Source organism: Gorilla gorilla, chromosome 17 (genome assembly GCF_029281585.2).
Source record: "Gorilla gorilla gorilla isolate KB3781 chromosome 17, NHGRI_mGorGor1-v2.1_pri, whole genome shotgun sequence".
NCBI lineage: Eukaryota > Metazoa > Chordata > Mammalia > Primates > Hominidae > Gorilla > Gorilla gorilla.
This window is the reverse complement of record NC_073241.2, coordinates 46,389,482-46,416,659: the sequence shown is the minus strand read 5'-3', so window position 1 is coordinate 46,416,659 and position 27,178 is coordinate 46,389,482. Positions and strand designations below refer to the sequence as shown.

Sequence of the window (27,178 nt, the reverse complement as noted above, 5' to 3'; positions counted from 1 at the left end):
GTCTATGAAAAATCTGTTTCTCCACTTCATAGTCATACCTCTTCCATGGACTTTGTGAAATGGCACTCTTAAAATGGATCTGAGTTCATGAATCAGAGATCAAAAACAGCATGTGTATAAATGCATATTTTAGAAGTATTGTTGCAGGGATACCTATGCAGATAGAAGGTGTATATATAAACCTGCACACATGCACCTGGCATGCAGTAATCGCAGGCTCACATAATTCTGCTTCGTAGACAGTTCTGTGATATCACAAGCCTGATTTTTGTGGGAAGTTTCCTAATTCTGTGAAACAATTAGTAGAAACTCCAGTTGACAGAGAACAGTGACCTAATATACACAAAAAGACCTACATATCCAGAAAATTCATTGTATAAATATATCTTAGAAATGGAAAAAAAAGCAGGCATATTGCTAGACTTTAGCAAATGAAACAAAAAGTTTTTAATGAGAGTCCTAAATATTCCTACATTTAAAAGATCAGGGAATCAGAAGAGGTCTTTCTTTAATCATGTGAGTGCTCTCCAAGACAAAAAAAAAAAAAAAAATTAAAAACAAGAATGTGGTCAAAAGTAACAGTAAGAGTAAATGTTATGCCTTTCTTTACACAATATTTTCTCCTTTATCTCTGTGTAACAGTAATTAATTGATTCTTTATATCATTACCTTTTAGTTTATAAACATAGAGGACTGGGTTGAATATAAATAAATCAGTCTCTGAAAAAAAATTAATGCAATTCCCTATTGTGGTTTTAATTTAAGAATTTGGAAAAACACTTAAATATGAATTTACCAAAATAATGTGAAAAAAAATTCTCCCTGTGTGATAACCCACTAAGACAGATTGTTGTCTTTGAACCTAAACCCAAAGTGGTGGAAAACATAATCTAATTACAAATTAAAGTCAGCTTGGCAATATTGCATATATTTTTTAGCAGTTCCTAAAAAACCTGACACAAAAGAGCAATGTGTTCTACCATTCACAAACCACTGTGTAAAATTGTGTAATGCCATGATCTCAAGTGGGCTAGAGACTGTGGGTGAATAGTTCTCTTAAAGGATGGTGAATGATTACCTTGATTTACTGTCTTTAATTTGCAATCAAGCAAACTGTCTTCTGAGGAGAATGGAAAAAGGGGAAATGAAATCTACTGGCCAGTGAGAGATCCAAGGCTAGTTTTTCTCTTTCACTCTTTGCTAACTAATGCTATGCCTTTAATTAGTAGATTGGAATTCTGTGAGATCAGAAAGTGTGTGTTACAGGCAGAAACCTCTGACTGTGGCTAACCAAGCACTTTGGTGTTGCCGAAAATGTCTTTAGAAAACAATGAAACTGGAGGCCAAGAATAATAAAGTTTCTTTAATAACTTCCAAGAAGGCTTTCCTATATATTTTTGATCTTCCCTTTACTACCACTGAGTCTTTCTGGACTGCTGCTTTCTCAAAATGTTTTGTCAATTTTTTTTCCCTTTATTAATTGGACCTGACAATAGTGAGAATAAAAGAGAATCAGAGAGAGAGAATTAACAGAATTCTGCTGCTGATCACTGATTCCACATCCAAAGTTAGCACCAGGCAGGAGCAATCTCATCTTTTTATGAATGAAGAGGGGCATCTCTCCCAAGATCAGTGAAAAACAGGGAGAAGATTGTGCAAACCCAATAGGAAATCCATTCAGGAACCTTGACATTCGCTTGCTGGATTATTAGGGCAATTTAAATTAAAAATAAAGAAAATCATCAATGAATGTGGTGGATGGGATTTCAGAAAAAGGCAGCAAAGAAACATCCCAGTAGCCAAAGTCATTAGCAGAACTGTTCAGCACTTTCATAAATTGCATGTAAAGTAGTTTTAACTGAATTGGGAGACTTAAAATTGTTCTAACACAAGAGGGAGGAAAACTCAGCCAGGGAAAGAAAACTCCCACTGGGCAAAGATGGAAATAATCTTGAACTGATTATTGAAAAAAATAATTTTACCTGTATTTAAAAGATCCTGGATTCATGCTTATGAATGCTTCCTCAGTGATCTTGTGTGGTGCCTTATTTAAGCAGACCCCCACCCCCAAAAAGAGCAATCATCATAAATGTTAATTTTGCAAAGGAACAGTAACTATTCAGAATCCTGGTCCTGGAAAACAACCGATCATATTTCAATCACCAGCCATATAATATCCTCTAAGAGCACCTAGCAGATCTAAGGAGATCATGTGTCAATTAAAGATTTTATAAAGCCCTTGTGGAGACACAGATTTGTAGATATATGATGTCTCCACCTGCTTTTTTACTATCTGTGCATACATTAATTTGTCAGCTCTTCCAGTCTTTCTAGCCATTATTTAGAGGAGAAATAAAATCACAAATACTACCCCTTCCTTTCCCTACCACAAAAACCATCCAAATCAACACCACACTATTATCAAATACAAAGTAATAAAAGAGTTATACCCAAACCTGGTCAGTCCTTCCATTTCTTGAAACTTGCACACAAACTGAAGAAACCCACTCAGCCTTAAAAAGGTCGATCATTTTGCTTTCCTAAAATTTCATCTCTGGGAGTGCTTTCCTTCTCGGTCTGTCTTGCTCTCTCTCTCGCTCCCTCTGTCTCTCTCTCTCCACTTCTACCGGGTAGAGAGCGTTTTGTTTCCCTTTTCCTGTTTCTACGGCTGAATGAATGCAAAATACACTGTTTGAAGGGATTTTTCTTTTAGGTTAACAGTTGGAAATCTAAAATCTTGCTCTTCTGAATGGCTTTATATGTCAGTCACTCAACATACAACATTTACATAAAGAGGCATAAACAGAACCAAGAATTCTGCTTTTTAAAAGCAAAAACAAAACAACAACAAAAACCACCTTTTATTCTATCTCTGAACCTCTTCCTATTTTATTTATTTAACTATTAAGCACTTACCCTGAGATGTGCCATAAATGCTTTATTCCAAATGTATAAGAGCCAACCACATCTCAACTGAGAATTAAACAGTTTTAATGTCTTCAAATCCATGTTCCTGCTCCCAACCCTAATACAGACAGTCACTGGCAGCGGTACAATAGTTCTAAACAGCAGACATCTGATTCTTGACATTTAAAAATAACAATATTGGAAAAAAAGGAGTCCCTTTTTTTATTAACTGCAGACAGCTTGTGAGTGAGCACTTATCACTGATAATACAATTGACCGTATTAACTGGGACTTGCAACGATTTCAAGCTACAGTATTTGATTCCTAAGTCAATGTCAGGCAGAGGCTAAATACTTATAGACTTCTCATTTTCTATAGAATCATGGCAATTGGCCTAAATTAAGCGAATTCTAAGTGATAATTCTGCAAAGAGAGAAGCAGAGGTTTGCTAGTATTTAGACTTTATTACTGGTGATTACTAATTTCATCTTTGTTAGTCTTGAATCAAATTAGGGACATAATCAGTTGTTTCATTGTTAGTCTAATTTCATATCCATGCCCTCTTAACTTCTCACATGCATATGAGGTCAAATGCACACATACATTTACCACAAAATAAATCAAGTAATAAAATAAAAAATATGCACTCATTTCCATTACTGAAGCATATTACGGAGTTGGATAGATTTGGGATCAAGTGCTAGCTCCTCCACTTACTGTTTATGTGTTCCTGGGCAAATGATTTAAGCATTTGTGCCTGTTTTGTTGTCTATAAAACTAAAGTAAATAATACTCTACAAAGTTGTTTTGAGTACTTAATGAGACATACACAGTTTCTGGCACATAATAGATATTTGATATACACTGCTTCCTTCCTCTGCTTTGTATTTGGAGGAGGTAGAGATTGGGCACAGTAAATGAATACAGACTTTGAAGGCAGACAAATCAGTTTTGACCCAACGTGTTGCCACATACTAGCTGTGTGTCCTTGGGCAGGTTACTTGACCTAATTTACGAAATCTTAGCTTCTTCAACTGTGAAATATCTCTAGAATTTTAAAGAGCAAATTAGACAACATCTGAAAAACATACAGTAGGCATCTCTGAAATGAGAGTCCTGGGACTTCCAACTCTTGAAAATAGTTCTAATTAGTACTCTGATACATGTAATTTATGAGTTTGAAAATGCGTACTGAGATCATACATCTTTTGGACCAAGTGCCTCATTTTCTAGCAGAGGAAGGAGGTCCAGAGAGCTGAAAGCATGTTTCCAGGTCATGTTACTAGTTAGCAGCAAATAAGGACTGGAACGCTCTGGGAACTAGTAGAATAGTGCTTTGCCTACTAAATCTCTAATATTGAAGTTAAATCCATTTGTAAATCCAGCTTCAATATTAGTTGGCAATTAAAGCAATAGAGCTGAAAAAAAAAAAAAGAACTCCAAAGAAACCCTCTTTCCCTCTCTGTTTTCCCAAATTTACTTCTAAGAATGAGCCTATAGATGAAATTATTCCCTTGGAGCTAGCTGGCACGGGCTAACCCTATCTTCCTCAGCAGAGCTTGCAAGGGGTGGCAGATCCTCTTTTCATTTCCTAGAAGCAAGAAGGGAGCAGGAGACCAGTTCTCAGGAGGTATTTTCTATTCTCCTCTGATCCCATATGAACATATGGCTCTTTCTTCCCTTTCTTTACAGCATCTCTTCAGCCTCAGCACAGGGGTTGGGAGGTCTACACTGTTTTACATTTAATTCTCTTACTAACATACAACCTCCCAACATTGAAATACAGATTTTTTCCCCTAGTTTGAAAGTCTTGCATAAATAGAAGCTTAATAAATTCAACATCTATTAATAAGGATTAACTTGGAGTTTAGTTTAAAAGGTTGAACTAGCTTGGTTAATTATTGCCCAATGTAGGACAGAATATGTTAAACTGTTTTCAACCTTTCAATAATTTCAGAATTGAAAACAAAGGTCCTTTGGTGTCAAAGACAGATTAGCTATTACTCTGGGGAAGAAGGGAAGTAAAGGGATTAATACGAGTGTGTGTGTGATCCATTGTAATGAATGTTTTAGTTCTGTATGATGGGTGATGTAATACATGGGTGTTTTATTTTTTTTTCTTTATACCTTTCTGTAAGCCTCAAATGTTTCATTACAAAAATGACTTAAAGAAGGCAAATAATTTGAAAATAGAATTTCCAAATCTTTATAGTAGGAGATCCAATAATGCTACTACTAAATCCCATACTTAAGCCTTTAAGATTTCATTCTCATTTTACTGAAAAACTTTAATAATAATATGCTTATTTTAAAGATTTTATTTTCTTCTTGCTCACCATTTTTGATCCCCTTGATTTCAGGTCTGTGCTAGGGCATATTAGAAAGAGCTTGGTTTTGGCATCAAACAGACTTGAGTCTAAATCTCAGTTGTACAACCTCCAGATTGTGGGGCTTTAAATCACTTGATATTTCTAAGTGTCAGTTTCTTCTCTTATAAAAATAGAATATTATTACATTCAGTAATCTTGGGATTATCACAAAGATTAAATGAAATAAGAAATAGGAACACATTTGCTATAGCATCTGGTATACAGTAGATTTTCAATTAATATCACTTTCCTTATCTTTCCACTTTTCACCACTACCTGAGATCGCAACTCCAAAAAGGTATAAAAAAGAAAGAAAAATGAACCTAAGGAAGGAAGAATGTAGGCATATAGGCAAATATAACGAAAACATTTCACTACTAACAAAGGCTTATGCTAGATCCATACACAGCATCCTTTACTCTGATACTTCTCATCTAATCTCATCATTACTTACTTAAGTACAGGTGTTTTTGTTTTTGTTTTTTTTTCCTTTCAGTTTGTTTTGTTTTTGCCACTGGTCACAGAACCTTCGCAGACAAAATGTGTGCTACTCTAGGGCTTTGATCTCTTTACTCCTTACTTTTTGTAAGACAGATATCCTTATCGAAATACTTTACTTTCAGTGGTGGGTGAGCTTTATGTTCTTAAAGAGTTTCTAGAGCTTTCGGTTGCAACCTTCATAATGGCCATTTCTCTAAGTTAAGAGACTGGGTTCTAGTCCCACCTCTGCCACATGCTAACGGTTTAACCCACTAAGTATTTACCTTTCTTTGTGTCTACTTTTTCATATGCTAAGTGGATTACATGATTCTTTGAGCTCTGAAATTGTTATAGTTCTTGATAACTTATTAACATGTAGCAACCTTACAGGAAAGTAGGCAACATCAGCTTCAGTGGGAAATACTGACCACATAATTGTGTGTCATGTATGAAAACTGTCCATGTGCTGGTGGCTTCTTCTGAACTCCAAGAACAGGCTCTGGCACTGCCCTTGTCCAGGGATTGCCAGCTTGGGGTCTTCTCAGGGATTGATGGAGGCATTCCCAAGGGAGCCAGACTTGTCAGGAGGAGTTCAAAGGGAGCAAAAAAGATGAACTCCTCAAAGGAAGAATTTTTCTTTGCATTTCTTCTTAAGGTGGGAGTGTAAAATGGGAGTGGGTATGTTATACTTTTATAGCTCAGTAATTTCTTTTTTTTTTTAAGATGAGGCTACCAGGAGAGAACAGAGAAGAAAAGACACTCTGAAAAAGGAAAAGATGAGAGTTCTTATGGAAAAATGTGCCTTGGGAAAAATTACAATACTACAGCAAGGAGGTAGGGAAGAAAAACACCTCTCTCCTATATTTTTATCCAGGTAACATCTGGTTTCAGTGAACTGGAGGAAAACACAAGGAGACAGTGGCAGGGGAAGAGCAGCCTGCTGTGGCTCTGTAAGTGTGTGGGATTTACATGCTGACACTAATTGTATTTTACTTCTCTAATCCTTCCTCCTTTTCCTCCTCCTCTCTGTTGTCCTGGGTGTCTGCAGCTGTGCTTGTCAGGTCCCCAAACTGGCTAGCTCCCCACCTCCTCAGGGCACAGGGCGTCTTCCTGATTTGCTGTGCCCTCGATGTGGAAGCTCAGGTCGGGGTGTAGTTACTGATGGTTATGATGATGACCATCGCAGTGTTCTAACATAGCTTCAGGCAGGATTTCACAATGAAAACCACCCCACAAAACCCTGAATAGATCTAATGAAACTCTTTCCAAAATTCAAACGATCGTCGCTTATTTTTGAATTAAAGAAAGGTGGACTTCTTTTAAAATTCTCTGTAGACTTCCCTTTCCTCTCTTTCCCATCCTATGATCCCTCAGACAAAAGAGGAAGCCCATAATAACTGGTTGCCTTTCCATAGGCGTGCTTTTCAAAGCACTTGGATATCTAGTGTCTTAAGATAACCCGATGAGGTCGGTAGCATTTGTTTCTTTTCATTTTCCCTACAGGAGCAATTCGGCACACAGATGCCGAATAATTTGCACAGGTTCCTATCTTAATAGAAAATTCAGAGTAGTGCCAAGACTAGAACCAGGAGAAATGCCCACACAAGCATGCCAGGTACTACTTCTAAGCCTCCATCATTGACAGAAATGGTACCTGCAGGTACTGGCAGGAGCGTTCTTGCTGACAGGACTCGGACTTCACCATGGCCTGGTCCATGTTCACCGAGGCCTTCTGGTAAACCTCCCGGGCCCGGCTCACGGTGAGCGTGGAGGACCAGGCGCTCTTCTTCAGCAGCGGGGTGTCCAGGCTGACCGGCAGGTTGGCGCAGGTGGAGCACTTGACGTCGTTGTTGCTCCGGGAGGCCTTCACCGCCTGCTCGCTGATGGTGTTGTAGGCCTCCATGAAGTACTGTGAGGCCGAGCGGTCGGGGCACCTGCCCATGGTCATCACGCCCGAGGGGGCGTGGTAGATGCACATGTCACCATCCAGGTTGTCGTCCGAGCTCCACCAGCCCGGGGAGGTGCTGGGCCGGGCCTTGGGCTCCGCGCGCCGCTCCTTGCTCTTGCTGCGTTTGCCATAGCGCGCCGCCTGCGCCTCGTCAGGGCTGGCCTTGCCCCCGTTGACGCTGCCCTTGGACGGCCCCTCCAGGGAGTGCGACTTGGTGAAGAGCTTCTGGACCGAGTGCACCAGGTGGCGGATGCGGCCGGGACTGTCGCTGCGGTGCTCCACGGCCGTGCGCTTGTACTGCAGAGTGTGATAGCCATCGCGGCTGAGTGGCAGCTGCCGCTCGAACTGGTCCAGCAGGTTGGCGGGGATGCGGTTCGCCTTGGTGGCCAGGGTGCGGGGCACCAGGGCACACTCGTCCTTCAGCTCTTGCTGCGAGGTGTAGTGCCTGCGGGGGAAGGTGCTGCTGGCCAGCGGGTCGCTGAAGGGGCCCACACACTCAGCCTGGAAGGAGTTGCGCTGGGTGTAGTATGGGTGGTCTGCGGGGTGGTGCTCCACTGGGCTCAGCAGGTAGGGCTTGCGGTCTGAGTGGTGCGACAGCGAGTCACAGGCCGAGTCGCAGGTGACCCCGTGGTGATGGCTGCGGCTGCCTGATAGCCCTTTCATTGCTGACCGGAAGCAGTCGCCAGGGTCATGGACACCCGGAAGTCAGGTTCCAGACCCGTCTTGGGCAGGGATCTGGGGGAATGAAGAAAAGGGCAAAGTCGTTAATATTTCTCTTGGAAATTAGGTATTGCACTTTACAGGGTCTTGCTTTGTTGCCCAGGCTAGAGTGCAGAGGCGCCATCTCTGCTTCCTGCAGCCTCCACATCCTGGGCTCAAGCCATCCTTCCACACCAGCCTCCCGAGTAGCTAGGACTACAGGCAGGCCCCACCACGCTTGGCTAACTTTTTGTAGAGAGGAGGTCTCACTATATTGCCCAGGCTTGGTCTCGAACTCCTGGCCTCAAGCTATCCTCCCACTTTGGCCTCCCTTAAGTGCTGGGATTACAGGCGTGAGCAACCCTGCAGGCCTGGTATTGATCTTTTGAGGGTGCCATCTGCGACTGTGTTCTTTTTTTGGCAGAACTTAATCAGTGTCCCTAAAACAGCTTGAACGCATTATTGGAAAATCTCTGTCACCTCTGTGGGGCAGGAAAGCTGACTCCAAAGCCTGTAGGAAGAGAAGGTGGAGGTAAAGCTAGAAAACTAGAAAAAGGAGGCCGGGTGCGGTGGCTCACGCCTGTAATCCCAGCACTTTGGGAGGCCGAGGCGGGCGGATCACCTGAGGTCAGGAGTTTGAGACCAGCCTGGCCAACATGGTGAAACCCTGTCTCTACTAAAAATACAAAAATTAGCTGGGCGTGGTGGTGGGTGCCTGTAATCCCAGCTATTCGGGAGGCTGAGGCAGGAGAATTGCTTGAACCTGGGAGGCGGAGCTTGCAGTGAGCAGAGATGGCACCACTGCACTCCAGCCTGGGGGACAGAGCCAGACTCCATCTCAGAAAAAAAAAAAAAGAAAAAAAGAAAAAGAAAACTAGGAAAAGGAAACTATATTTAAAAAAAGCCAAATTGTTTTTAAATTATTTGAAACAATAACTCTCCTTCCCTCTATGACCCCAATAACTGGATGTATCGTTCTCTTGCTTCTTGGGTCTTATTCTTTTTTTTCTTTTTCTTTTCTTTCTTTTTTTTTTTTGAGATGGAGTTTTTGCTCTGTTGCCCAGGCTGCAGTGCAACGGCTCACTGCAACCTCTCTCTCCCGGGTTCAAGTGATTCCCCTGCCCCAGCCTCCAGAGTAGCTGGGATTACAGGTGCCTGCCACCATGGCTGGCTAATTTTTGTATTTATGAGGTTTCACCATGTTGGTCAGGCTAGTCTCTACATGTTAATTGTTAAAGATAGAACTGGAGAGGGGCTCAGTTCCTCTAGGAAACCTCTGCTGGTTCTCCTAGCAGAGAGAATTAGCTCCTCTCTTGTTTCCACCACATCTGAAACTCACTCCCCAGAACCTACAGAGTTGCTTGCTTCAGGATCTCTCTTCCGGCTTACGTTCCTTGCCGCCCAGTCTATTAGTCTCATTATGTACCCCTAACCTAGTGTGGATCCAGCCATGTAAGCACACAGTAATAGCACTCCATAAATGTGAATGAAAATGTGAGTTAAAAAACAAGATGAGCCAGGCGCGGTGGCTCACTCCTGTAATCCCAGCACTTTGGGAGGCCGAGGCGGGTGGATCATGAGGTCAGAAGATCGAGGCCATCCTGGCTAACACGGTGAAACCCCGTCTCTACTAAAAATACAAAAAATTAGCCGGGCGTGGTGGCAGGTGCCTGTAGTCCCAGCTACTCGGGAGGCTGAGGCAGGAGAATGGCGTAAACCCAGGAGGCGGAGCTTGCAGTGAGCCGAGATCGTGCCACTGCACTCCAGCCTGGGCAACAGAGCGAGACTCCGTCTCAAAACAAACAAACACTAAGATGCATAATAGAAGCCAATGGCACCTCGTATCTTTAGGATATCTCTGTCTTCTGTTGCATATTTTCCTTTCTGAGTTCTGTGGGAACAACTTCACCACACAAACTATCCCCCCAGGTTACGCAGAGTGGGAAAAAGTAAAGATATGGCAAATAAATCATAAATGTAGAGAAAATCTGCCCAGGTATTTCTGTCAATTGAGGGTCAAGAGCTTTCTCTAAACAAACTGAGAGAACAAGTTAAGCTTGACTAGGCTAATTTGAGGATCATGTATCTCTTCTTCCTAGTTTAAGGTTTCTGGTTGAATATTTATGCACAAGACCAGGCGTGGTGGCTGATGCCTGTAATCCCAGCACTTTGGGAGGCCAAGGTTGGAGAATCGCTTGAGCCCAGGAGTTTGAGACAACCTGGGAAACATAGTGGGGACCCAGTCTTAAAAAAAAAAAAATTAGCTGGGAGTGGTGGTGCATGCCTGTAGTCCCAGCTACTCAAGTGGGGAGAGGATTGCTTGAGCCCAGGAGGTTGAGGCTGCAGTGAGTTGTGAATGCATCACTATACTTCAGCCTGGGTGACAGAATGAGACCCTGTCTCAAAAAAAAAAAAAAAGTTAATAGCCGATGGCAAAATGACCAAAGGATGGCCCTTGAAAAGTTCTTGAGGACATGAGTGAAGGACCCCAGACCTAACAGCTCAGCCTCAGGGAAAAGTCACTCACTCATATCCCATGTAGGGTATCTCAGTCCATTTCCAAGCTTGGATCTTCCAGAGCTTTAGTAACTAACAGAGGCTGCTATTCCATCAGGGCAGAGTATTTTCTCTGGACTCCAAAACAGTGTTAGAGTCAGTGCCTGACCAAGTTCCTTCTGACAGCCTGATTTTCTTTCAAGACTTTCTACAATGCAAAAATTGCCATATAAAGAGTCATCTTGGAAAGCCAACGTGACTCTCTAAAATATCACTAATGTCATTTCAAATATTCCTAGAGAGATAGGTATGTGGTTTAATTAAGAAACAAAACATATAGTGCTGGGTGCGGTGGCTCACGCCTGTAATCCTAGCACTCTGGGGGGCTGAGGCAGGTGAATCACCTGAAGTCAGGAGTTCAAGACCAGTCTAGCCAACATGGTGAAACCTCGTCTCTACTAAAAATACAAAAATTAGCTGGGCATGGTGGCGGGAGCCTGTAATATCAGCTACTTGGGAGGCTGAGGCAGGAGAATTGCTTGAATCCAGGAGGCGGAGGTTGCGGCAAGCCAAGATCGTGCCACTGCACTCCAACCTGGGTGACAGAGCAAGATTCCATCTCAAAACAAACAAACAAACAAAAACAAACAAACATATAAAACACCCACACTGGACCTCATGAAGAAAGATTTTTGAGAGGCCAGGTCTTGTCTATTCCATGAGACATACTGCATCTGGGAGTGCTCATGACAATGTTGGCAATCTCTATCCATGCTTTGTGAAGCTCCTTTCTTCCTCCTGTCTCCCAGTTTCTGGATTGACCATTCAGGAATAATGATGAAAGGTTTTAATCAGTACGGTCACTCAAAATTTGTTAGTCTACTAAATTGTGACGTCCTTAAGGGTAGGGACTATGTTTCACCCACCTAGTATTTAGCAAAGTGCTATCCTAGTGGACAGTGGGAATCAAGTTAGTAGAATATTTACTCAATTACTTAATGCATTAGTGCAAAATTTCCCAAAGTGGTTCATATTGTGATTCAAGTAGCATCTGTTTAATGAAAACATGACTGTGTGGCAAAGGCCAGGCTGGGCAAGGCCAAGGAAAGATGCCCAATAGTTGGGGGGACCATTCCATCAGGGTGACCATTCCAAAGACCAGTCTTCAGAGCAAGGCAGGAAGCAGACTGGTGAACACTCCTTCTGACCTATATACCTTTGACTTCTAACTCTGCAACTCACTGGACAATATCGTACCTTCTGCCGTTCTACCTGTCTGGAAGTAAAGTCTGGGGAGTTTGCCTAACCTGCTGACTACAGGATGCTTAGACGGAGGGCAATCCACCTGGAAGAGAGGGAGAAACTGACTCTTGAAGGGACAAAAAAGGAATTCAGGACTTATGATACCTGTGGATAAGGAAGAACCGATAGGTAAAAAACGTGTCCCCTGGTGACAGACTAACGAAACAGAAAACCTTGGGATTGCTTTGTATGAAGTTATGGTCCTAAAAGTAGGCTGTGGCAAGGAAGAATGTAAGAGGGTTAAGTATGTGTTTTTAGCAAAACTGTGGCACAAACTAACTTAGATGCAAAAATCCATTGCATAAGAAAGTCTCTCTCTACAAATCAGGTTCCACTGAGGACATTTTTGCCTTTCAAATACAGACTTATAAAAAGCAAAAACAAGATTCCATTAGGATTATAGACACATACTAAGTTTTATGATCACATATAGTAGAATATCAATATATAAAATGATATGGAATAATGTTTCGAACTTTCCTTCTCAAGCAGTTGAGTCTTGGGTAGATATTTTCTGCTAAATAAAATGTGAAACTGGCAAGAGCAGAAAACATGAATTATACATGTTTACTCCAAAATATACACGATTATTTTAATCAGGTATTCAGTATTTAATTATCTTTAATATGTGAGCAACATTCCATGCAAGATGATGTTACCTGAGGACAAGCAGAGCAAACGAAGAGCTGTTTAAGGCCACTAATGATGATTTAAGTTAAATGATGTAACCAATGATAATTTCTGTAAATTAATCATACACAGTGTGTTTTTTACTAAAATTTAACTGGGCTATTTTCAGCACAGGACAAGCACCTCTATTTTCTTGGAGGGTAACAAATTGCATCCAGAATAAATAAGCTAACATTCCTCCTTCCTTACTTATATTTGTAAAAGAGATATTGAGATCTTGATCTTTTTTCTCTATGATGTGGGAAAAGAAGGTCATAAAAAATGGCAATAAACATTTCTAAATGCTAAATCTATCTTTCTGGTCAAGGCCAAATAAACAACTTAATACCATGGCCCTTTCTGTAACAAATCTTACACTCTCTTCTATCGTCTTGTCATTTTAAAATGAAAATAGGTCAATTTGTGATTATAAAAGAAAACACATTCTGTGACTTCTTGGTGAGCAAGGGAAAATGATCTAAAATCCTAAGGCCATTGGCAATGGGTAGACTATTGCTGGTGGCACCTACTATGGAGGTCCTGCTCTTCCTTCTCTCATTCTTCATTTTCCTCTTGCCTTACTCTTAAACTCCCTTTCCAGCACATTTATCTCTGTCACTTCTTTTTTCCCCCCTCTCCTAATTAATGTTTATAAGTTGTATCCATGGGCACCACTTGCTGCCACCTGTGGTGTGACCAAGAGCATCATTAGAAAGCTTCCTTGCCTGCTGCTGCAAAGATGACCAAATGCCTACAGTGAATCCCTAGTGGTCAGAGGGCTTATGATACATTGTGAGAGCCATGTCATAAGCCCTTTGGCCACTAGGGATTCAATGTATGCACTTCATGACCTAGCCACAAAAAAACACGAAAAGAGATAAATAACAATTCTCATTCTTCTATGCATTCTTGAAAAAAGAGGATGCTAGCCTCTCAATTAGATTTTAAGTAATGATAACAATTGCTGGAAATAGAGAGGGAAATTGCCTTTCAGTCCTTGTTCTTTGAGCAAGGATGGGGACTGCGGTCAACATGTCTTCATGAGGGTTTCTGTGACTACCAGTGATTAGCTCTAATTTCTTCTTGTTCACTGTGACTTCAACATTCTGTTTTATTGTCCTTCTAAGTTCAATTTTACCGTTGTACCATGTCTCCTGATTTTTTTGCTTGGATAATTTGTTGACTCTGTTTGCAGCCATCAGACAAGCTCAGAGTGTGAGATGCACAGTTTTTCCAGAGTTCCAACACCTGGAGCAGAATTATCACTGTCCAGATGATGACCAAAACAAGAATAATCCAGCACTGTAAAGGAAATTTTCAAGGTAGGTAATTTATTAGACCCAAGGAAAACACAAACACACCACATATTAGAAGATGCTGACAAAGGGGAAATAGTCTTGCAAAGCTGGCAAGTCCTTATTCCATTTTGATTTTTGTGCATGTCTTTATTTAGAGCTGCTTTTCTTGATTTTTCTTTACATGCAGAAATAAGAGCATACTGAAGGCCCTCCTCTGTCTTACCCCATGAGGATGGACAGGCAGGCAATTGTGACTTACTTTAGAAAGAAAGTGGTGGACCTTGCCCAGGAGAACAGGGGCACTGTGTTCTTGTTTGAGGAGACATCAGGAAGAGGAAATCTCCATGAATCTTTTCAGGGTCAAGCTGTCTTAAATTTTTTTTTTGAATTTTTGTGGGTACCTAGTCATATATATATTTCTGGGGTACATGAGATATTTGGATACAGGCATATAATGTTTAATAATCACATCAAGGTAAATGGAATATCCATCACGTCAAATATTTATCCTTTTTGTTACAAACAATCCAATTACACTCATAGTTATTTTTAAAAGTGCAATTAGATTATTATTGACTATAGTCACCCTATTATGCTATCAAATACTACATCTTATCATTCATTCGGACTTGCATCTATTTTTTGTACCCATTAATCATCCCCACTCTCCCACCTTAGCAACACCCCCTTAACTACCCTTCGCAGCCTCTAAATGATGATCCTTCTACTCTCTATCTCTCAAGTCAACTTTTTGGCATCCCTCCACCTGCCTGAAGCTTGTCCATGCCAGGTTATAACATACCACTAAAGAGAAAGAAAAGATTTTCTTGTTGAAAAGTACAAGCAGCCCTGAACAATGACTACATTTTCCATTCTCCCTAGATATGCCTGGATGACTATGCTGGCTAATGGAATATAACTTGAAATGGCATGTGTGATTTCTGGAAAACATCTCTAAAGTGAGGGGCATACCCTTCTTTACCCCTTCCCTGGCTGGAATGCAGCTGTGGGGGCTGGGTGAATAGTGATCTTTCCCATGAGGTGGAAGTTACAGTTTGAGGATTAGAGAAACAAAAGATAAAGGTTCTGACCTACAGCGGAGTGCCATATCAGCCCTGGATGTGCACCTCTGCATTTTGTTTAGTTGAGAGAAAAATAGACCTTTATCTTCTTTCCTTATCTTATCAAGTAAAGGAAGGGCCTGCGTTGGCCCCATAGGAAGCCAGAGTCCCATGCTATTGAACCACGTGACAACTTTAGCCAAGGGCTCTGCAGAGGGAGTATGTGTGGAGACAGGAGACAAAATAGCTCGCGGTTATTTTGCTTTCGGTAATTTTGTGTACTGAACCTTGCATCTGCACCTGTTCCTAAGTGAGACAGGTAGTCAGGGCAAAATCATGAGACCCTTGGTGAAGCTATGTCAGGATGCAGCACTGTATTTGCAGGTGGTGGTAATCCATTAGAGGAATTTAAACAAGACAGTGGCATGGTCACACTTGTACTAAAGATTTCTCTAGCTGTAGTTAGAGAATACATGTCGGAGTGGGAAGGGGCAAAAAGATCTCAAAGAAGCAATGATTTCTTGCAAGAGCAGTTTATGAGAGAAGACTGGAAGAAAAGAAGGAGTATACCAAGAGAGGAGGACAATGTCCTGGCCAGCTATGGCAGTGTCTCCTGATTCAGACCTCCTTGCTCACACATGCATGCTCCAACCACAGTCTGAACACATACATGACATTTTTTTTAGACAGAACAAAATTAATTTTCCCGTTTACTTATAATAAATCCCAATTCTACAGAGATTGAGAATGATGAATGCCCAACAAGCTGATGATTTTAAATTATTACTTTTTAAAATAAGAAAATGGTTCTTACTACTAAAAAATGAAACCATGGCACTTTTGGGTAAAAGTAAACAGATGGCCAGGGTCAGTGGCTCATGTCTGTGATCCCAGCACTTTGGGAGGCCGAGGTGGGCGGATCATGAGGTCAGGAGATCGAGACCATCCTGGCTAACATGGTGAAACCCCGTCTCTACTAAAAATACAAAAAATTAGCCAGGCGTGGTGGCGGGCGCCTGTAGTCCCAGCTACTTGAGAGGCTGAGGCAGGAGAATGGCGTGAACCCGGGAGGCGGAGCTTGCAGTGAGCCGAGATCGCGCCACTGCACTGCAGCCTGGACAACAGAGTGAGACTCCATCTCAAAAAAAAATAAAAAAGAAGTAAACAGAAAACTTAACAGAGGTGAGAATGTGAGTTAACATTGTCCAAATGCCCTCTGTTTGGGTATTTTCTGACCTTTTGAAATTGTACCTGAAGATGATAACTCAATGTCATGTTCTTTCACTTTTCCAGGCTTCCTTACTTGAAGATTTTCATGCGTTGTGTGCTTAAAATTATACAAGTACTATTAGAACACCTTTGAATAAGCACATTCTGAAATATACCGATTATATTACTCAAAGTACAATGCTGAGCCATTTTATAGATGCAGAATGTATTTTGGCTTTTCATTAACATTAATTGCTGTCCTAATCATCTGCAGTTTGATTTCGTCTGTGAATACCTGTGTCAATCAGTCTGCTCCTACAAATAAATGCCTTCGGAGGCATTTCCTTTTCAAAAGATATGGTATTGTTAAAAAAAAAAAACCAACGACTCAACTGAAATCTTCTCCAGTTTGGTCACGGTAGGCAGCACAATTACAATCACCTGCATCTCCATACAAAGCTTTTAAAAAGTGGTTTCATAACAGTTTTTGAGAATAAAAAGGCGGAAGGTAGTGTTCTTTGAAAAATGATTAATAGGTCATCATTGATACTGGTGGTTGAGCAAAATGTCATAGGATTTAGGAGTGATTTTTATGTGAAGATAATCCAGGCAGTAAACGATAAAATCTCCTAAAATTATTTTGGACTGACAGAGTTCAAATATGCCTGTGCTGACTCTATGGGACCTCGGAGACATGCTTCCTATGGAATTGTTCTTGTTTGGATTTTCAGGAGAGGGTTTGTTATCTCGGCTAAATGGACAGATGAATTCCCTTGGGAGCCAGCTAGGAGAATGTGGTTACCTTGACCAGCCATGGACAGTGCCCTTCAGGAGGTGCTGCAGCAGGGGGACAGCCTGTCTTATGGGGGTACAATTGATGGGGGTAGAATATTCACAGAGAAGAGAAAAACCCATCAGCGTTTACTCCAAAAGAAGTTGGGAAAAACTTGCAAACTACTGACAAATCTAGGAGAAAGAAGAAATGATGACAGAATAAACCTGTTTAATGGTACCTAAAGACAGCCGTGATGGAAGATGGAAAAACACAAAAACAATGACAATCAAAACAATATGACAATACAACTTGAAAAGAAGCAGTGGAAATAGCCTCTGATGAAACCAAGTTATTTTTGTCTAGATTGCTCATGACTAGCTGAGTAGTCTTGTGAACATGTTCTGGCACATTCTATACAACCTGTTTCACAGCCAGATTTTATATATACATACATGCATATATATTTACCTGAATCAAATTTTCTCTTATAAAGTCTCTTTCTTTAAAAGCTGTTGCTCTTCTTACCAAGTTTGCTGTACAAATCTACTTTCCTTAGTGCTGAGACCCCAAAAGTGCAGACATTAAGCCCTTTTGTGGTAGCTGTTCAGCTGACACCTGCTTTTGGGAATTTCTTCCCTACTCACAGCATCTCCTGGTGACACTGTGGCCAGGACTGTTGAAGGTGATCACCACATTTTCTGAGCTTATGGAAGACTGGACTCAGGGGCATCCATGCAGAGTCTTCACTGAGCTAATGAGATGCTCACTTTGGGAAATCTAGGTGCGGATGTTCCTAGAATCACTGGACCCTGGTGAGCTTCAAGGTCAAGTAAAGGAAGGGCCCACGTCAGCCCCACTGGAAGCCAGAGTTGATGCTATTGAACTGTGGGGCAGCGTTAGCCATGGGCCCTACAGAGGGAGTGTGGAGGGAAGAGAGGAGCCAGTCCAGAGTCCATGGAACCCCAGGGAAAGAAACAGACAGAAGCTGCCTAATGGCCTTGTAGGTCTAGTCAGGCCTGGCTCCCTGCCCAGAGGGTGAGACTCTGTGGTCATCTGCAGCAGAACCAAGGCAGGCCCACAAAAGCTTACTCATCCATGTAAAGGGGACCCTCCTGCCCAGTGGGTAACTGCAAGCATACAGAACCTCCACCACTGTGGTCTACATCCAAGTGGGGCCAATGTGAGTCAGTCTCTGAAGTGGCCCTTACAGAATTGGCTAAGTTATCCTCATACAGCTTTATACCCATTAAGTATTTATTGGCTTGGATACATTATGCATGCTAATTCAGATTATACATTCACTTTTTGAAAACTATCATCAGTGCCTGCATGAGAGTGGGGTGGTCAGATATCATGTAGAAAGTGAGAAGGACAATCTCTGCAATCGGCTGTTTTTGAAACCTTACAGAGTATTTTTCCTTCAGTGAGTTTGGCCTGCCCTGACCTCTGCAATAGTTGCTGTTAATGGGAATTAGATTTGTAATTCCTGAAACACTGCCCCTTCCTTCTGCTTCTGTCTTCCCATCATTTTTAAAGTGCCTTATTCTGACTCTTCACACATCTAGCAATCTGAACCTTTTAACTTTTTTCATTTTGGAACTGGTTTTTATTGTTTTTTAGAATTCTACCCCCAGTCTTAAATTTTAAACAAACAAATCCACATCCAGTCAACTTTCTGAAAAACATTTTTTGCTGTGATAGAGAAGGAAGTATGATGGCATTCATCGTTTCTGGATTAAAGTATTTTTGTTTGTATTACATTTTATTTTTTTAGGGACAGGGTCTTGCTGTATCACCCAAGGTGGAGTGCATTGGCATAATCATGGCTCACTGCAGACTTGAACTCCTGGGCGCAAGCAATCCTCTCATCTCAGCCTCCCAAAGTGCTGGAATTACAGATGTGCACCACTGCGCCAGCTTATTTCTGGATTAAGTTTTGGCAGATAAGAGTGTTGGCCTGTAAGTTATCAGCCAAATAGTCTTTGACTGTACTGAGCATGAAGTCAAATCAGATCAATACATATGACTTTAATTCAACAAGTATTTATTGAATAGCTATTATTACATGCAGTGCACTGGGCACTGTAGCAAGAATTGAAGATTCTTAACATTACACCTTCAACTTCCTGTCTCATAAGTTTTCTTGTTCCCTTGCTCCCACTTTTCCTGCCCTCTGATGGTTCTCATGATAGTTTATTCCATACACTGTTTCCTCAGCTCTGCCCTCTTCTCCCATTCTATCCATCCCTAGTGGTCTTCACTTCCTCCCTTGCCAGCCTAGGAGAGACAGCAGGTCAAACTTTTTTTGTTAGCCCCCTCAGGTCCCTTGCTGTATGATCCTTCTACCTCACTCACTGTGGACAATATACATCAAGGACTGATGCTACTGTCCTTCTGTCTTTCCACACAGAGGCTGCTGAGTGTCGCTGGGGATGGGACTGGTGCCATGGCAAATTCCCAGTGTCCACTCTTGGCTCTACTCCCAAAGCTGATTAGCAATAGTATCATGGGTCTCCTGGTTCTGTTCCAGCTGTCCTAAGCCCTCAAGTCTACTCCTTATTTCTCATCTAGACTTGGTTGGGAAAACAAAGTAGTAACCAATAAATATCAAGTGAATAAAAATGGAATGGTCTCTGCCTCTAGGAATCATAACTATATACCAGGCACGTGTTGTCCACTTTAAATGCATGATCTCATTTTAATCTCAAACAACCCAATATGGAAGGGACTAGTCTCTGGATAAGAAAACAGACTTTTAAAGAGGAAATAACTTGTCTGAGATAATGTATTTAGTAATTTTTTAATTTTTTTTTAGAGATAAGATCTCACTCTGATGCCCAGGATTATAGCTCACTGTAACCTGGAACTCGTGGGCTTAAGGAATCCTCCTGCACAGCTAGGACTACAGGAATGTGCCACCATGCCTGGACAATTTTTTTCATTTTTTTGTAGAGATGGGGGGTCTCACTATGCTGCCCAGGCTGGTCTCGAGCTCCTGGCCTCAAGCAGTACTCCTACTTCGGCCTCCCAAGGTGCTGGGATTACCTGCATGAGCCACCGTATCCAGCCACGGTTACTAAATTTTGAACACAGCATGTTCTTAATCACTAGGCCATAATGACTGTTCTTATCACCTCTAAAACACACACACACACACACACACACACACACACACACAGTCTTTCATACTGCTAAGAGTATTATTTGTAATATGACCTTTGTTACCTGATTATGCCATTCTTTCACTTTAAATTCTTCTCAGACCCTCTACACTTTTTCAATATAATCTAAGCCTTTGAATGTGACTCAAGGTGGGAGGCTCCCTGACCTGGCGTCCATCTGCCAGACAGCCCTGTCTCCCCACCCCATACCCCACACAGCTCAGCTCCAGTGACACTGGGCTCCCTGTATTCTTCCCCACATGCCACATTCCCCATTGACTCTGTGTTTCATGCTCTCTAAAATACTCACTTCCATTCTCTATACAAATTCTTATTCCTTCTTGAAGAGTAGGTACAAATATAGCCTCCTTCTTAAAATATTCCCTGACTAAAGGAATCATGGAGATGATAGGCTTCATCTAATTTACGATCTAGTTGAGAAAATAAATCACATAAATGTGAACAATCAGCAAACAATACAAGTCAGAATCTAATCAAGAGCTAGATTGTATGGTACATGTCGCATATATAATGCACCAAGTAAAAGCCTTTGGAAAAAAGAAGTCTGGAAGATGCAAGAGTTAAGGGAGTGTGAAAACATCTCAATTTAGGAGGTGTAGCTGGCTCAGAGCAGCACATTCTTCAAAGACAAGGTTTTTAGGACAGTGTGCAATTCCTGTTCCATATTTTGTTCAAATCTAACCACTTCCTTTCTCCTCTGGCTGTTTATATATATACAAAATTATAACTATATATATTTATATATATAATTTTTTATAGGTTTAGGGGATACAAGTGCAGTTTTGTTACATTGTGTAGAAGTAAAGGCTGGGCTTTTAGTGTAGCCATCCCCTGAAAAGTGTACATTGTACCTATTAAGTAATTTCTCATCCCTCACCACCCTCCCATGCTTCTGAGTCTCCAATGTCTATTATTTCATTCTTTATGTCCATGTGTACACATTATTTATCTCCTAAGGGAGAACATGTGGTATTTAACTTTCTTTTTCTGAGTTATTTCACTTAAGATAATGGCCTCCAGATCCATCTATGTTGCTGCAAAAGACATGGCTTCATTCATTTTTATGGCTAAGCAGTATGCCATGGTGTATATATACCACATTTAAAAATGCAATCATTGGCCAGGTGTGGTGGCTCATGCCTGTAATTCCAGCACTTTGGGAGGCTGAGGCGGGTGGATCACCTGAGGTCAGGAGTTCGAGACCAGCCCGGCCAAAATGGTGAAATCCCCTTTCTACTAAAAAAATGCAAAAATTAGCTGGGCCTGGTGATGGGTGCTTGTAATTCCAGCTACTCAGGAGGCTGAGGTAGGAGAATCGCTTGAACCTGGGAGGTGGAGGTTGCAGTGAGCCGAGATTGCACCACTGCACTCCAGCCTGGGCGACAAGAGCAAAACTCAATCTCAAAATAATAATAATAATAATAAGAAGAAGAACAATTCAATCATCTATTGGTGAACACAGGTTGACTCCATGACTTTGCAATTCTGAATAGTGCTGCAATAAACATGAGTGCAGGTATATTTTTCTTTAGGTAGACACCCAGTAGTGGGATTGCTGGATCAAATGGTAGTTCTACTTTTAGTACTTTGAGAACTCTCCATATGTTTTTCATAGAGGTTATACTAATTTACATTCCCACCAAAAGTGTATAGACATTTTCTCATTTCTCCATATCCTTGCCAACATCTGTTATTTTTTGATTTTTTAATGATAGCCATTTTGACTGGTGTAAGATGGTATCTCCTTGTGGTTTTAATTTGCATTTTTAGTTTGCGTTTTTCTGATGATTAGTGATGTTGAGCATTCTTTCATATGTTTATTGGCTACTTATATGTCTTCTTTTGAAAAATATCTGTTCATGTCCTTTGCTCACTCTTTAATGGGGTTATTTGGTTTTTGAAATTGTTGAGTTGCTTGAGTTCCTTGTATATTCTAGTTATTAGTCCTTTGTCAGTTGCATAATTTGCAAATATTTCCTCCCATTCTGTAAGCAGTCTGAGTATTTCTTTTGCTGTACAGAAGCTTTTTAGTTTAATTGAAATCCCATTTGTTTATTTTTTGTTTTTGTTGCATTTATATCTTTGAGGTCTTAGTCATGAATTCTTTGCCTAGGCCAACATCCAGAAGAGTTTTTCTTAGATTTTCTTCTAGAATTTTTATTCTCTCAGGTCTAACATGTAAGCCTTTAAGCCATCTTGAGTTAATTTTTGTATACAGTGAGAAATAGGGGTCTAGTTTTCATTCTGCACGTGACTATCCAATTTTCTTAGCACCATTTATGGAATAGGGTATCCTTTCCCCAGTGTATGTTTTTGTTTACTTTGTCAAAGATCAGTCGTTTCTGGGTTTTGTTTTTTGTTCCATTGATCTATGTATCTATTTTTATGCTAGTATCTTGCTATTTTGGTTACTATAGCCTTGTAGTATAATTTGAAGTCGGGTAATATGATGCCTGTAGCTTTGTTCTTTTTGCTTAGTATTGCTTTGGCAGTTTAGGCTCTTTTTTGATTCTATATGAATTTTCGGATTAAAAATATGGAATGCTTCATGAATTTGCATGTCATCCTTGTGCAGGGGCCATGCTAATCTTCTCTGTGTCATTCCCAGTTTAGCATATGTGTTGCTGAAGTGAGTACTCCTCTTACTTTTTCAAGGCCTTCCATTTCTACCTCTGATATGATCTTTGATGATACTATTCAGATGTTGGCCAGATTGTCTGAGAGCTACAGAGTTGACCTCCTTGTTTGTCCCTTTCAACTGCTCTTAGATGTTAAGCCACTAGCTTATGTAAGGGAACTATACGAAATAGGCATTTATACTTGCTATGGTTTTTACTGTCGAGATGTTGCCTGTCTCAGCAAAGAGTGCAGTGCCATGTGGTAAATTCCTCTCAGGTGTCAGTATTAACAAAACTGTGTGCTTAACAGCTGCCTTTAATCGTGCAGGTGCTATTACTTTTGTAAGATGAGTATGTTTCCACTTCGAGCAGTGCGTGCTCCACCAGCTTGAATACCAGGAAGGTTATCAGGAAAAGCTATGGCAAAATCATGATGGTTTTAGTACTTTTCCATTTTTATCCTACTATCATTGTATTTCCCTTGGATGTTTATTACACACACACACACACACACACACACACACACACACACATCATCATCATCATCATCATCATCATCATCTCATAAACCACTTTAATCTCTCGTGGAAACAAATTGTAGTAGAGGTAGCAAATCTACATCCAGATACCTCTGTATTACGTAAAATATGTCAATATGCTTTTTCCCTCACTTGATATCATCCACTGACTGTAACAATGGTTCTCAAACTCGAGTTTGCATCAGAATCAGCTGGATGTCCCAACGCATAGATGCATTCGATAAATGTTAGCCACATAAATACATGAATGGGAATTTTCCTGCTCGGTAAACAAGATATTTTCATGGGAAAATGTGACAATTTATAAGTAAAATGACTATTTTTGTAGTGGGAATAACGCATTGTTGGTGCCAGCACCGTACAGAGCGGAGCCACTGTGCTGATGGGGAAGTATTGGACCAGCGGTTAATGAAGACTGCTAAAGCCTGCTTTGCTGTTTCATCCACAGCACACAGGCCAAATCTGTCCTGGGGCTCATTTGTCCTTCTTCAACCTCCTCCACAGTTAGAGGCTCCTGAACTACAATGGCAACGATTGAAGAAACTGTTGTTGAAAAGTCCACGCCAAATTCTCGGTATGTCACTGAAGACAAGGACATTTTGGGTAGAACCTGGCTGCTAATCCACTCTTGTCAGGAGGGAAGATTTTTTCTCTTTCTGTAGTGAGCAACAAAGCCACTCGGTAAGCTACAGAATTATCTAACTAGTATTTTTGAATCTAGAAAAAATACAAGCTTTGCTTTATTAATGGGCTTATTACATGTATGTGCTGAAAACTTGATATATGCTCCTTCTCATGCTTGCAAGTGTGACATGGTTTCTTCTCTTTTCACAGATGAAGAAACTGAGGTTCATGGAAGTTAAATAACTTGCCCACAGGGCACAACTAGTAGGCAGCTAAGCTAGGACTTCAACTGAGGTCTGTAAGACTTAAAGCACATGCTCTTCCTGCTCCTCAATAGCTTTCCTGCTAAGCACCAAGAGACGCTAGGCTGCCAGGAACATCACAGCAGAGACCACTGTCAATCAATGCATCTCCACCGTCTTTTAGACTTTCTTTTGAAGAAAGATTTAGCTGCTAAAAGAAAAGATGAATATACAAAAAGGATAATACTACCATATTTCATCATATTGTCTCGTTTTAATACAAGAAGACTCATCCAGCTTAAACATTTGATGTTTAAGAAGCTAACCAGCAAGCTGCCCTCTGGGAATGCATACCATCAGGTATGGATCAGTGGCCCTGAGATCATGTTCATAACTCAGCAGCTTTGTACAAGCTGTCAAGACTCAGAACATGGTACCCCAAAGTATGGCACCTTGGTGTGCTGAGTACTGTGGACTGAAGGACATCGGAAATGTCTCAGAAGCTATGTCTCTTTGACCTTCTCCCAACCTCCTGTCTCCTACCTGTCTTTCTCCCATGAAGTGAGTCATGGAAACCATAATTCCTCTTTCCCAAGGTGTGTCACAGAAACTAGAACCCCTCTCCTCCAAGGGAAGCCGTGAAACCTAGAAAGGTCACTCTCTGCCTTCCCCCTTCTCCCTTGAAGACCCTCATTCCAGAGGGGCCCTGTCCCATATTCAGGAGGGTTACACAAAGAGGTTAAGAAGAATTTGAACATTCAGGCCTTGCTGGGTTCCCTGCTCAGTCTATCAGCATTAGGTCACACCCTTTAGTCCATCACATTTCTACACCGCTGTCCATTCTTCGTCAAACCGAAGAATAAAAAAAGTTTTCCCTGGGTCTTTGGATCTTCATTTCTGAGGAGTCCCATGTTACATAAAACTTTGATTACCTTCATTATGCTTTTCTCTTGTTAACCTGTCTTTTGTTATAGGAGTGACCATTATGATAGGTGAGGAAAGATATCACGCATTTCTGCCCCTACAAAGCCAAAAATGTTGGCCGAGGAATGCTGCTAAGCTCAAGGCTGTAGCTACTCACAAGCTTTTCTCTCCACTACCAAGACCTGTAGATACAATGTGAATAATTTTAACCTTGATATAGAAGGGAGCCAATGCAGAAAATAACTTCTCAGTTATCCACAAAAGCTAGTAAAAGAGCTAATATTCATGTATTTTTTTCCCAACAAATATTTATTCAACATCTACTAAATGACAGGTACAGTTCTAGGAACAGGGGTCCAGTAATTCCAGAATTCCAGAATTTTGGTCCACAATTCCAAAAGTCCATGGCTTCATGACAATTATATTCTTGTGTTGGGAGACAGACAATAAACAAATATATTGTGTATAAAATGTTGATGATGGTATCATGTCTTAGGTGATGACATATTAACTGCCTTCTGTAAGCAATCTTTTATAAACTCTTTGCTGACTTGGAGGCACTGAAAGTTTTACAAAAATATTGGCTTATTTATTAAAGAGGAAGTATAGTAAAATTTGCACTCATTACAGGTTGAGTACCCCTTATCCAAAATGCCTGGGACCCAGAAGTGTTTTGAATTTCTGATTTTTTTCATGTTTTGGAACATTTGCAATTTATTTTATTTACTGGTTGAGCATCCCAAATCTGAAACGCCAAAATCCAAAATGCTCCAGTGAGAATTTCTTTTGAGTTTCATGTTGGTGCTCAAAAAGCTTTGGATTCTACAGCATTTTTGATTTTGGATTTTTGTATTTGAGATGCTTGACCAGCAGTATGTTCCAGAAAATATTAGAAAAATGGATATGTCTCTGTGGTAAACCCCGTCCTAGGCATCTTATATGTATTATCCCACTTAATTATCACAGCAGCCCTATGAAGCAGGTACTCTTATTATCTTCATTTCCCAGAGGAGGAAAATGAGGTATGGGAAAGTTAAATAATTTACTTGTAGTTAATCCAGGAAGTCAGACTCCAGAGCTCACAGTTTAGGCACCACTACACTGTCAATGACAAATGTTACCTTTTGTCACTCAACACAGTGATGGGATGTTACCAAGGTTGCAGCATATGGCTGCATAAATTGCATACAGCACAGCTGGGGATGGGGGTGGCAAGCTGACCTTGTGTGATGCAGCAAATCTGTTGCTTTGCTATCACTGATGTGCAGTTAGGCAATGTCCTTTAACTTGAATATACCTTAACATAAGCATAATAAGAAGACACCGGAGAAAAATCACCCTTTCCAACATGAACTAGAAATAAAGTTATTCATCTATTATTATTCTCCAATAAGACAATAATTGAAACCATGGAAGCCATATATATTCCAGAGACATGTACATAGGCTGACTATATACATCATCTACACTTTAGATAGGCCATTTAAAGTAAAGTAAAGGATTCTAGCAATTTGGAGGAAATGATGAACTTCTCCATACAAAATGCTCACACCTCTCAGCTTAACCTGTAGCTTTCAATTTCCGTATGGCCACTTCTCACCATCTGCTTATGTTGGCACAGGGTGGGAGGCAATTCACTTCATTCAGGGAGGCATCCTACACTACACTTGTGAGCAAAGACCTGCAAGTCAATTGAAAGAAATGAGGGGGAAATGAGCCCACAATAAACACTTCACTGGGTGGCATCCTATGGGCAGTCTGCATTGACAGGTGTTTGTCTAGCAACCTCCGCCCATGGCAGCTTTTCCTCCAACTGCTGAAGGGGTTTGCTTCCTT

General features: G+C 41.0%; 1 protein-coding gene and 1 non-coding gene across 22 annotated transcripts in view; both read right to left on the bottom strand.

Annotated features, from left to right (window-relative positions):
• Positions 1-27,178, bottom strand: part of DLGAP1 (DLG associated protein 1) — a 968,998-nt gene that overhangs the window by 376,180 nt on the left and 565,640 nt on the right. For 9 of the 21 annotated variants that reach the window (XM_019014108.4, XM_019014109.4, XM_055368502.2 and 6 more), the window contains one exon: positions 7,411-8,439. In XM_019014108.4, the coding sequence (XP_018869653.1) occupies positions 7,411-8,367 (957 nt within the window). In that variant the 5' untranslated portion in view covers positions 8,368-8,439. Of the gene's footprint in view, positions 1-2,450; positions 2,712-2,916; positions 3,065-7,410; positions 8,440-27,178 lie in introns of those variants that run through there. The other 12 variants (XM_055368507.2, XM_019014113.4, XM_055368510.2 and 9 more) reach the window with 8 other exon arrangements.
• On the bottom strand, positions 22,926-23,032 carry LOC115931520 (U6 spliceosomal RNA). Its single transcript, XR_004067991.1, has one exon. It is a non-coding gene; the product is annotated as a U6 spliceosomal RNA (small nuclear RNA).